Source organism: Tachypleus tridentatus, chromosome 2 (genome assembly GCF_004210375.1).
Source record: "Tachypleus tridentatus isolate NWPU-2018 chromosome 2, ASM421037v1, whole genome shotgun sequence".
NCBI lineage: Eukaryota > Metazoa > Arthropoda > Merostomata > Xiphosura > Limulidae > Tachypleus > Tachypleus tridentatus.
Window position 1 is genome coordinate 118,138,009 of NC_134826.1, and position 13,316 is coordinate 118,151,324.

The 13,316-nt window shown below is 31.6% G+C and overlaps 1 protein-coding gene across 6 annotated transcripts in view; it reads right to left on the reverse strand.

Annotated features, from left to right (window-relative positions):
• Herc4 (HECT and RLD domain containing E3 ubiquitin ligase 4) overlaps positions 1 to 13,316 on the reverse strand; it is a 116,158-nt gene that overhangs the window by 32,796 nt on the left and 70,046 nt on the right. For 5 of the 6 annotated variants that reach the window (XM_076490485.1, XM_076490489.1, XM_076490486.1 and 2 more), the window contains 2 exons: positions 9,654 to 9,773; positions 8,147 to 8,161 (listed from right to left, as the gene is read on the reverse strand). In XM_076490485.1, the coding sequence (XP_076346600.1) occupies positions 8,147 to 8,161; positions 9,654 to 9,773 (135 nt within the window). The remainder of the gene's footprint in view (positions 1 to 8,146; positions 8,162 to 9,653; positions 9,774 to 13,316) is intronic. The other variant, XM_076490487.1, reaches the window with a different exon arrangement.

The following is a 13,316-nucleotide window of genomic DNA, read 5'->3' on the forward strand; positions in this document are numbered from 1 at the left end:
AAAAAGACCAAAAAAATAAAATTAAAAAATTACAATTAAAGTAAACAACATGAACACTTTTTAGTTTTATGATCTGAAGAAAGTAACAATACTGTACAAAAACACTGACCATCTGAAATGCTTTAATACAGTAACCCATTATTGAAATTTTAAAAAACTGAAGAAATATCATACAAAAGAGCCTTTAACATCTGGCACACTCAATACAACTGCATCTATGCAATAAATCAATTCACCATTAGAAACAACATAGACTTACAAAAAGATATTCAAACAGTAGTTCATTTCAGAAAAATGTGTAAAAAATACCAAATACACAGAGAGTACAAATATTAAAATAAACATGCCTGTCCAAAATACACGTACCCATTTTATGTTTATTGGTTAGACTACTAAAATATAACTTGTAAATTCAAACACAACATGACATAATAAGTCCATATACTTCAAAATAACAAATTTCAATAATTACTGCATGCTAGGTTACTTCTTGCAAAGTGAAACTATGAAATGTTTAACAAAATATGCATTACACAACCATGTATCTTAATAATAGGTGTGTGATAAGCTTTTATGAGAAGTATGCTGAGAAGATATTTTAATACCTGCCTCACATAAGCCAGCTCAGCATCTTGATGTGGATCAAAAAGTGAAGTTTGGGTTGCTTTGATTAGAAAAAAGGAAAACATCTGGCACTATTTTCAAGGTTTAAATTGTTCAACCAAACCTGTAACTGAACCAGAGACCAGGAACTAGCATGGAGAAGTTAACTAAATGTAAAAAAACAATGTAGCAATGGAATATGTTTGAACTGTACTAGATATGGTTGTGAATGTGATGGTTTAAGTGTAACAATTACGTCAAACTGTGAATCCAGGTCAGATGAGAGAAGAATCTATTACAAGATATCCCACTCAATTTCATATGTGCTGAAGCTGAGATTTACCAACTGATTACCGCACTGGCAGCAAAATATACGAAAATTGGCACATTAGTATCATTATCTTCAAAATGGGAGACTGGCATAATACAGAAGAAATAATTTATGTGAATACTTTATGGAAGTAATGGCATAGTAAAGCCACAAGATGCAGTGTTACGGTCAAAGCAGACACATGAAGCATTACAAGCTGATGTCCCTAACAACTCTCAAATTAAAAAGTTCTAATTTTTCCTATACTGAAAATTTATTTCCAATAGCTACTTACCCCTCTCACAGAAATAAGTATTCTGATTCAGTTTTGCCCTCTATATGTGGAAAAATGTTTTACCTATGCCACAGGCCTTTTATCTCTTCTCAGTTGGAATTGACAGTTTCTAATGCATCTCTAACAAATCATCATGTGACAACAATCCACCAAGAAGAGTGCAACATGCTCTCTTGACTTGTACAACTCCTTCTATTCAATTCTACCAAACTATCACTTTGAGTTTTAGCCAAAAATGGGAGCACTGATTTTCAGTGGGGAGAAGAGTGGAAAGTGGGAATGAAAGCAATTACCTATTGGAAACAAATTTTCAGTGCAGAAAAATTATAACTGCAACACAGTAAATTACTTCCAATCATATAAATAGCTAGAATGCTATACTGAATAGATAGAGGACAATGTAAGGAAAAAAATCATCCACTGAAAGTGCCCAAAGGACACTTCCTAAGATGAGATAGTCAGATTCTAAAATCTGATGTGGGAGACCACACCACTTCTGAACCAGATACTCTTTACTCACTGGAGAAGGATGTCATATATATGGGCAGAAAAACAGAGTAGCACATCCAAATGGGAGAGAACTATGGCTGGATAGTGATCCCAATCATGCAATATTTATGATACTCAATTCCAGAAAATATAAGAGTGAGTAAAACGAAAAAGATATACCCCTAGATATAGAGTGGTGAGGGCACAATAGACCCTACATGACAAGTCAGCTTCATCCAAAACCAATGCCACTGGAAACTGACATCCATGAAAGTGAGGTAAGGATCATACCATTGGTAAATCAACTACAATACAAAACCCAGCAGCCAAATGTCAACACCCATGTTGGGGTAGGAAAGAAGATTATATTACCAGCAAGTCAACCTCAATCCAAAGCCAGGAGACAGGGAACAGACAACCACGTGAGGACAGGAAAAATGATCATACAAGTGGCAAGTCAGCTACAGTCCAAGACCCAGGTATCTGGTGTGGGTAAAAAAAAGAATCATTCTCTCTTTATCTTAAGTTCATGATACAGGAGGGAATCTAATCTCCCCCATCTCATGTAGGGGGCACAGGTTAATATGATAAATTGATAGATCAATTCAAGAACCAGACATCCAGTATGAGAAAGATGTTTGAGTAATGTAAACCATCTCCCTCATATGTAAAATTGACCAGAACTGCTCCAAGAACAGTGACATCATTGAAATAATAAGCATAGAAGGATAAATGTAGGGGAAGAACTGTAATAGTCAGCAAGTACCTCTACCATAACCCACAACACTGATAAAGTAGAAATTAGGAAGGACATTTGTAACACATTCTTGAAGACTTACATCGATTGGTTATATTTTAAACCCACAACCAAGCCACTGGAGGTAGGATGAGGGATTCCAGTCAATGGGGTGAACTGAAATTTTGGTGGTTCGCTCTTACTTGTTTTTTTATGTCATACTGGAGAATATTACATCATCTACACAGCACAACACCATGTCCTACTCTTGACAGAATGATTTTATAATAATTTACATATATTATTAGTATTTCATTATCACATTCAGGAGGATGCTTACATTGTCCACCACCCTTGCAACTTAGAACTGGAAAGTTGTTAGGACTCTCAAACTCCACTAGAGAAAAGAAGGTGAGAAGGCATGGTGGAAAGTGAAAAGGAATAACATCTTAAACAGTGCATGGGTAACCACAAAACCCTATTTTTAAAAACAAACCATCCCAATTTATTCAATACAAGGCATAGCAAAAATGGGCAGCTATACCCTTCTACTGTACCCATATAGTCCATTGGTGAGTAACATCCAGGATGTTCAAACGTTTGAATCAATTATATCATGAGAATAAACCTATAAGTGATCTTGTGGAACACTTCATCTCTGCAATTTGTACTGCATGGCCATATAATTATAATATGCAAGTTGATGTGACTGTACAGTACAGATTAGAGTATTTAAAGAATACCTGGTCAGGCACTACTAGCTACAAAGACGGATACAGAAAGAAAAAGACAAGTATGCCTTTGAAAAAATATATATAAGAAAAAGTAGCTTACCCAGTCACAGTCTCAGGAAACAGTGAAGAATGGCAACAGGCAAATTTATGTTACTCTGATAAGGAAGAAACAGTTACCCAAAGCTGAAAAAAGGTAATCTTAATGTTCAACAAACAAAGTACTCCCAACTGATGGCAGACTAGACATAAAGGGAAAAGGGAAGGTGAAAAATAGGAGTGAAAACACCAGGGAGTGTGAATGGGAAGAAAGAGACAAGGAAGGAAAGGCCAACTGAATCATAATATAAACCAAATGAGTAAGGGGGGAGGGATCACAAACAAAGAAGTGGAGAAAAGAAAGAAAACAAAGGAAATGAATTTAACTGTAAGAAGCATTAAGTACATGAAAGCAATCCACAGTCTGTTCTCAACCAAAAAGGTCATCCAAGGTCATACTGAGAAGAAATGAAAAAGTCAAAAGATAAATACCACATGAGCCACTGATCTGTAGATTACAAACATCAATAGAGAACAAAATAAATAAATCAAGCTAAAATAGTCAGAAAAGACCAATCAGAAAAACCTAAACCAGAGTGACAAAGACTTTCAAAATTTTGGAGAAAACTACTAAAAAGAGGAAACACACTAATGTTAACCTGACTGAAACTGACGTCAATCACAGCAACAGAATGACGAACTAGAGACCCAAAACAACAGAGATGACTACTAAATTGGAAATGAAAAAAGATTCAAAAAAGTTCCTTAGAAAAGCACCCCACTAAAGCCATGCACATTATTGAGAATAGAGAAGTCACTCCATGGAAGACAGTGTCAGGATTGGAAATTCAATTAGCAATAAAGAAACAGGAGAAAAAGCAATGAACAATAAGAAAAAAGAACCTGGAACATAACACTATACAAGACGTATGCCAAGTCTGTGGGTTCAAAACAATAAATCCCTTGTTTACCTCAAAGTGAATAAGAAGAAATGTCCCCTTGGCAAGTGATACAAGCCACCACCATCAACAAATCTAAATGAAACAAAATCAGTCAAACTAGACAAGACAAAGAGTATGGACTGGCAGAAGTGTCCAGGTGTGAACAGGATAAGACCTTTCAACTGTGAGACCATTATTCTGAAGACTCCTACTGATAAAACCACACACGCCATACCTTTGTAGATGAGCATTAGAAAAGAGGATAATCCAGAAGAGGTGGAGGAAGCAGTAAACCCAAAGCCATTTGGGATATGTTAAACTATGAATGCATAAAAACAAGCAGGGAAGGATGAAGATGAAGAAAAAACCCAAAGGCTCGGATAACCAAAAATACCTTCAACTCAATTTGAGGAGAAGAATGGATGTTTCTGATGGTACAGGTGTTCAAAAATACACATCCCTAAGAGACCAACTGTCGAAGCTAACTATGGAAAGAGTGAAAGAGTATGATAAGATTACTCCTATTTAAAATAAGCTAAATGAAGCCAGATATCCAATAATAGTGCTGGCAAAATTTCCAAATGTGCAAATCAGAAAAAATACAATCCATCCCACAAAAGACATATGAAATTAGAAAATGTTAAAAGTTCAAGGGACGAAGCTGGTTCCAAACAACAGTGGAAAAAAAAAGAAAATAAAAACAACCTAAAGGGGCATTTACACCACTCCAGAAATAGCCTATCCTAACGTAATTAGAGATGATATATTAAAACAGGAAAGACCCATGAAATGACTGATGTGAAACTGATCAATCCAGGACTGCAATTAGCATCAAGCAAACAAGATGAACGAAGGAAACTAGCAGTTATGACAGGTAAAGGATTGGCAGGTGCCAAAAATATAAACTGAATAAAGGTAATAATATGTCACAAAGAAACAAAGAAGCAACTAAAAGAATGTAATATAGCAGCAAATACCCCATGTTATGCTAAGTATGCAGGAATAGTCTCAAAAAAGAACTGCTGGAGAAAAAGAACTTACTGTAATACCCTATTGGCAATGGATGGTAAACGAACAGCAGTGTCCCACATGAAAAGATCCTAAAAGCAAAGAAGCCACATGTAGAGGGAACATAATAAAAATGACAAACATCCCAACATGAAGTAAAGAAGGGGGAAGGTAGCCCACAAAAATTGCTAAATATAGGTGGAACACTGAACATTAATGTTACGAGTGTCAATAGGGTAAACTAAAGCTAAGAAAAAGTAGGTAGGGAATAAAATGAACAGAAAGAGATGCAATTGATATAAATCAGGAAGAAAATGTGACTGATGATAAGCTACAGCAAAACAAAAGGACCTTCACAAACACAATTAAAAGCAGAAAGCATGAAGTATAATTTCAACAAAATTAATTGCAGTAAGTAAAAACTATAAATATAGATTAAAATGAAATAGTTGATACAGTGGAAATGTTAAGAAATTGTGGTGAAATAAACATATGAAAGAAATGTTATGTGTTGAATAAACGATAATTAACCTAAATATTGATGAATCCATAAATAGAACCACTCATGAGCTAACAAAAAAAAAAAAAAAAGACTTATTAAGCCTAATAGTACAAGATATTTAACATAATTAATGATTAACCAGAAAGCAAAACTACAGGTAAGCCACAAATAAACATTTGTGAAACTTAAATGAACAATATATAGCAAAGAATATCACTAAGCACTAAAAGTAAAATCAAATCAAACAATACATATATACAATATTGGGATAGATTCATGTGAAGCTATGGTGCAGGGTTCCACACAAATCAATTGAATAGGAGAAAGACCACAGGGGGAAAAAATAATAAACTGAAATATATGTGATTGTATAAAATTAAGAACATGTGTAGTGAAAATAATTTGCATACGTGCCATGATGTACGTAAGAAAAAGAAAGTACGGTGAAACTAGTGAGAGATATACCAAGACGATGAAATACAGGTGATCCTAAAATAACAAATACCATGGTTAGCTTACATAAATGATATAGTAGAAAAAATATAACCAAGTCTAATGGCTAATCTAAACTTGACTCACGAGTATGAAACAATCTAGTAAAACTTATGTTATGAAACCCAAATACCAAGAAAGAATAATATTGACAATAAAAGTATACAAAAACAATAACTGTAGATCTTGTTTTTTTCCAAAGTTATTCAACTGCATTTCAAATTTGTGGGTCCCCAAACTTGAGGCAATTACCAATGAAAGTTACTTCATTGGACAATCGATCTCCTAAAGAAATAAAGTTGAAAACATTCTACCAAAGCACCATGACCAGAAGCCTGTGTAAATATACTAATAGACCTCCAAAATGGTAACATCAAATTCATAATGCAAATAAATAACCAAACAAAACCACGTTGGAAGAAACAATAAGCATTTGTTGTAATAAAGCAATAAGTTCATAACTGTATAGAAATACAAAATAATTTCACTTCAGAGTAGCTCCAGTTATAAATATCACTCTTGCATAATACTGAGTAAAATTGTTGAGAAATTAGTTTAATGTTACAGAAAAATATTAAAACATTACATATGAAAAGAGCATAAATTAAACACTAGAACATAAGTACTACTACTAAACAAGTATTTTGGTAAAATTTAATGGAGAAAGCCATGTGCATCAAGAGAGTACATTGCATTCTTACTGATAGTGTTGTTGCACAATGATTTACATGAGAGATGCACTATAAACACTAATTTGCAATTGAAGGGAGATAAAAAGCCTGTGGCATACATAAAAATGTTGTTTTTTTTTGCATACAAAAGGTAGCATTAAACTATCTGTTTATGAGAAAAGAGGTAATGTACATTTATCTGAATGCCATTTCTGTACTGAATGTAAATGTAATAAAAATGGTATAATACTCAATATAGTACCCACCATTGTATAATCATACAGTTGTCATCATGTAATATTTTCATTATTTAGTTTTTTCATTTTAGCTCAGCATAAAAGTTGTGCTGAGCTTTATTTATCAAGATCTATCAAAATAATCCTAAATCATTGTTTTCCAGAATGTGAAAGCATATTATCCTGCTAACAACATGCGGTAGTCACATAATTTATACAACATAAAACCAGTAACATACTTAGAGATTCCCTTGCAATGCATTACCTGCATAGCTAAAGGCAAATATATTTGTGAGAAGATGTAAGAAAAGGATGTTAGTATACACTTAGATTTACAGTACAGTGAAACAAAAGAATTAACAAAAAGTGTACATGAAAAATATCTGAAATAGCCTGATATTTTTACCTAACTTTTCAGATGTTTAAAAATATTTAAAAGTAGAAATATCTATTTAGTAATTATTATTCATACAAATTTGTTATGTAACTAGCATTAAAACAGTGTAGTTTGTGATGTGATTATTTACATACTATACCTTTGGTTAATAATATTAATAACAGTAAATGAGCTTCTGAATTACATGAAATGTATTAAAAATGTATTTTTCCCATGTGTAGCACATTTCTAATTGTTCTTTCAGCTATTACAGAAAATAAGCTTTTTGTTGTTTGTTTTTTAAATTAATATACTAGCAAAATGTGCCTGAAAAGAAATTGATATATTTGTATTTTTGAATTTATGGCAAAACAACTATTTATAATTTTGAATTACTGACCAGATAAAAGGCAGCCAGTCAGAAACACCCTAACATCTATCATTCATGCTAATGGATTAACTGTCACTCTTATGATGCACCAAAAGCTTAAATTGCATGGAATATTTTATGGTATCACACAGATTTGATCCCAGCTTTACCAACTCCAAAATCCAGAGCACTACTACACAGCCAATATACATCCCTCAGAAAATAATTACATATATCTATGATGTGAGAATTCTTAAATGTTGAATATTTATTGAACTGTTTTTGGATCATAATTGACAAAACACCAAATAAAAAAATTACAAGTTCAGTCTTAAGTATAGAGTTACCTTATATGTCCATATCTGTTGTCATGTGATGAAGAGTTGTGAAATCATAAACATAACAGCCAATGAATCATCATCCCATTCAGAACATAAAACAAAGAATGCTGAACTAATTAAAAATGTTAAAAACTGAAATACAAAAACTTTTCTGCACCTTAGTTGGCTTCCTAGCAGAACTTTTGAAAATAGAAAATAAGAATGTTTACAAATAAAATGTGATGCATGCATTAAAATACAAAAAAATTAAAACAGATTATAACATGTTTGATGTTACATAAAAATGTATATTAGTCATATGTACAGACTAGTCTTAAACACATTAATTACTTCATGTAGCCTTAAAGCTGATTTATCTTATTGACAAGTTATGTTTCAAATTTCTACAATTTTTAACTTGCAGTGCAGTTTCACTCAGTGCACATTGTAAACAGTATTATATAAAAAGTGTATTTTCCAGATACTTTTATCTATTTATTAAGTCAAAGAGATGCAAGTTAGTATTGTAATTAAATAATTTAAAACAAGTATTATTCTAATACTGGATAATTCTTTAAAATTGACAATTATTTAAATTGGATGCTTCATGTTCTAGTAGAAATTATGTTAACGTAAATATGCTCAATTTTACTTTGGATATGATGTTCATAAATGTACTATACATGCAAATTACTATTAAAATAAAGACAAATTACATGAGATTTAGGTTAATTTCCTAAGCAAACTAAAAACAAATTATTAAATAACCTAACCAGTCATTGCTCATTTACATTCTACCACATAAACGTTGTTTCAAAAGTATTTCAGATTAAACTTACTTTTCATGGCTTACATATTTAGTAAAACTAGCTAAGGTCTGATTTGATTGTTATCAAAATACATTCACCAAAATCTATCATTAATCTTCAAGCTTACTGTAATTATGCAGTCCGTTTTGATTTTGTAAAATTTGATGATTATTGCTGTACTATTACAAACAACTCAGTCGTTTTTTTTGTCTATTTTTACAAGTTATAACTGATCAATGTAACCCATCATACCTAATAACAGCTTAATGTAAATCACAAAAAAGGTTAAAACTACTACAAGTATTAATGTATTGCTGTGATAAAGTAGTATCAGGTAAAAAAAATGCATCTGTTAAAATATGATGTTGAGTTAGATTCACGTATTATTTCAAACGTTTATTAATAAATACACAAATAAATGATCAGTACCCACATTATTTTGCTTTAAAGACCACATAGAATTTTACAATGAATATACATTTGTTTTATATATTAACTTACAGATACACACATTTGAGGGTTTGATAGGTAAATGAGTCAAAACTTTTAATTTACTCATGATCTAATTACTTCTCAATGTTTCAAATGTTAATGTAAGAAAGTATTCTCTTTTAGATTGATTATTTATATGATTATTGCTATCTAATCTTTACAAAATTAAGGACTTTAGAAAATTGAATCAATAAAATGATGTACTTTTTTCAAATTGAAAACTTATACTCTACCCTTGGTTCTGATGTGATCTGTAGCCAGTTTACATAGTCATATCTAACGTCAACTTTCTCTGTAACTTCAGAGATGTAGAATTCTTGGTAGGATATAAGGTACTCATTTACAACATTTACCTACAATACAAATACAAAAAGCAGATTAAAAATATAAGACAAAATAAGCTAAAAATACAAATTAAAAGCACCACACAAAGCATACTGAATAATACTACACAGATTTAGTGTTTTCAAATAAAATTAGAGAGTATCACTTGTATGACATGAAAACATTTACATAAAAAATAAAGTACATCATAAAATCTAATCTATAATAAATTCAAGAGGAACACTTCCTGTGTGTTCATTTCATATGTCTAGTAACTATCTACCTTCAAATCTGTATCTAATACCTGAATAGCAAAAAATATTTAATTATAATACATTAGAATTCTTTGTCAGGAAATATGGTAAAATTTTATTATATGAACCTTCATCTTTCCCAAAAAAACCAATTCAACTTTTTTCAGCCTTGATATGCTCTATGGGTTTCTTAACTAAGACATTACAGTTTGAATAATTTTATGTGCAGGATGTCTCAAAATGTATGCTACACCAAAACTTGTAAATTACTCCTTCACACATTTGTCAATTTAATTTCTTAACTTTGCATTATTTTTTCTCATTATATTCTGAAAATTTTTAAGCAAAAACAAAACAAAAAACATGAAAAATTATTATTATTATTTTTTAATAGACATTACACATCATCCACATGTAAATTCATAACTAAACGTTTTGGTGGTCTATCTCAGAATGGCCAAAGTAAAGTTTTGAACAGTAGCAAACATGTAGTAAATTTTTACCAAATGTAATCAACATATTTGCTAGATCCAATAGTATGTTACATTAAAAAATGGAAAAACATATAGTTAAAAAGCATTTTAACAAACAGTTTCAAAATAATTCTCTTTTCCTTGAAAAGCAAATAACTACAACCACAAAAAAATACAAAAGAAAAACAATCATTTCAAAGGCAAAACAAAATTTAAACATAGTGCTCTGTAGTTCGAGAAGTGGCCTCATCCACTGCCTAGAGCTCATTCACTGCATACACTCATTCAATTTCCCGCTAGACAGCTTTGTTTTTTGAAAGTGATCAGCTAACATCTCTCATACATTACACTCAGACTGTGTTAATTCAATACATCTCTGAATCACCAATAGAACATTAAGAGTAATTATTGACTTCACTGACCTCTAGAGCATTATCTACTCTGAAGTAAGTAAGTAACACAAATAAGTAAGACAATCAAGATTTTAAGTAGACTTGCTCTGATTAGGAAGAAAGCAAGCTTGTTGGTAAATACAGCACAGTTATCATCATAGTCTATGAGTTAAAGGCACAGAAGAAACAGATATTTAAGTTTTACTCTAAGACTGTGTTAACATCACTTTCTGGTGTTCATTTTCATCCTACCACATACCTATTAATAGCAGTACATAAGCTTCTGTATTATGTGAAATGTATTAAAAATGTATTTTCCCACATACATACATATTTAACTTACTCATGATCTAATTACTTCTCAATGTTTCAAATCTTAATGGAATAAGAAAGTCTTCACTTTTAGATTCCTTACTTATATGGTGTTCACTTTCTTCATGCAACTAGTGTATCTATACCAAAATACAGATTCTATATTTCAAATTACAATACTATAATATTTACATATTGTAAATATTCATAACAGCTTGAGATACTGCTGAATATATTAAAGGCACAGACTTTCTCTGTATCTTATTGTATACACACTGTGAATGCATACTTCACATTTAGTACATGGTCAAATTTTAATTGAAAACAGTTAAACTGTTAATTCAATGCTTAACTGCCTATACTAAAAAATTATAGCTTATTTTGTCAAAAATAAATGTCAAGTTTCAATAAAATGATTATAGCTTTATGAATATAAATGAAGCCTGAAAGTCATATCTTTCAACTGTGTTTCAAGGTGATTTCACAGTTTATTGGTTAATAAACTCTTAACATTGGAGTGATTCAAACAGTATTGCAGTGAAGATAAGCCACTCTCTCAACCACTAATTATGAACAAAGCCAAGCAGTTTTACAGTTCCATGGAGACTGAGGCTCAATGTAAACTCTTTGTTAGATACCTTAGTTGTTTTTTAAAATATGGTATTTCCAAGTTTGCTATTGCAAAAGAAGTGTTATATTGGCCTTGAAAGTGCTTCCACGTATGAAAAAATTTTGCAAAACTAATTTTTGAAAATAAACTTACTGCAGAACAAATACTTAATTCCTATGAGACTAGATTCTGTTGGCAGTGTTTACCACCAATCCTTCAGACGTGGCTTTTTTATATATTTAAATCTTGAGTGAAAAACCAATTTTTGAGGTTGGTTTATTAGAAGCCAGCAAAGGCACCCAAACTCCTATATAAGTGTAAACCACATCCTGAGGCAAAAATACTAATTAATGAAAACGCCTCTCCTATATTGCTCCTGAAGCAATGCAAATATGCTAGATAAACCTGTGACCAGTTGTTCATTTGAACATATCTTGAACCTGAGGAAGTTGAAGGATTTGGCAAGAAGAAAAAGTCATTGCCACTTTTAAGCAATTAGCAAAAAACGCAGTATCAAATGAAGGATGTCCTGCAAGAAATTAAGTACAAGTGGATAGACACAGCTGATAATGATGTCTGTAATGTAATGTACATCTTATGCAGGGCTTGCCACGTCTGTTATGGACCCCTTTTTCACAACAGTGACTAAAAACTCTGATGATGTTGATGACATTGAAGTTCTGAAAAAGACTTTTAATTATGCTTTGGAAGCAGTAAAGGTTCTCATACAATCTTGTGAATTTTGTCCTATATATTCATAGCAGCAAATAATCAGTCTATCAAATTGAAAGTAAAATTTGAATGAATAAGTTGAAATCTTTCAAGCAAATCATGATGCAAGAATTTTTTCGCCAAAGCAATCAGAGGTCTGTTAGGTTAGACATCCACACAAACTCTAATTCCCAGGTCCAGAACCTATTCATCTTCATCATGTGGTGAGGATAAGAACTGCTGCTCTAAATTAATGCTGATACTTCCACACCACTCCTCAATAATCAGTTTTAGGACTATAAGAGGCCTTTGGGAGCACATCTTTGGCATTTACTTAAAAACCCCAAAATACCATACAGTTAAATAAATTTCAAAAAGAGTTTTTTAAAAATACTTGTATATATGTATTTGTGAATTATATTAAATAACATTAGTATCTTTCCATCACCTTCATTGTTTACTTTTGATAAGTAAATTTAACTATGTATTTTAACAGCAAAAAAAAAAAAAAATCATGGTAAATAACACAAACACTATCTTGGGTAAATAAAATAACATTAATAAAGTTAGGTAATGTCTTTCTCCTTCACCTGTATTTTGTGCATGACTGGAGGTCATTTTACGTTTCACACAAAACATTCACAGTAATAAAAATTCTTGGTCCAAATCCCTTTGTTAAAATTGGACTTGCTTGCAGTAGAATCCAAATTAAATGAAAAGCCCACTTCGAATTAATGCTCTGTAACTACATCATTATGATCTACAACATACTTTGAATTATAATTTAGATAAATCAGATCCTATAAAAAAAACACTTATC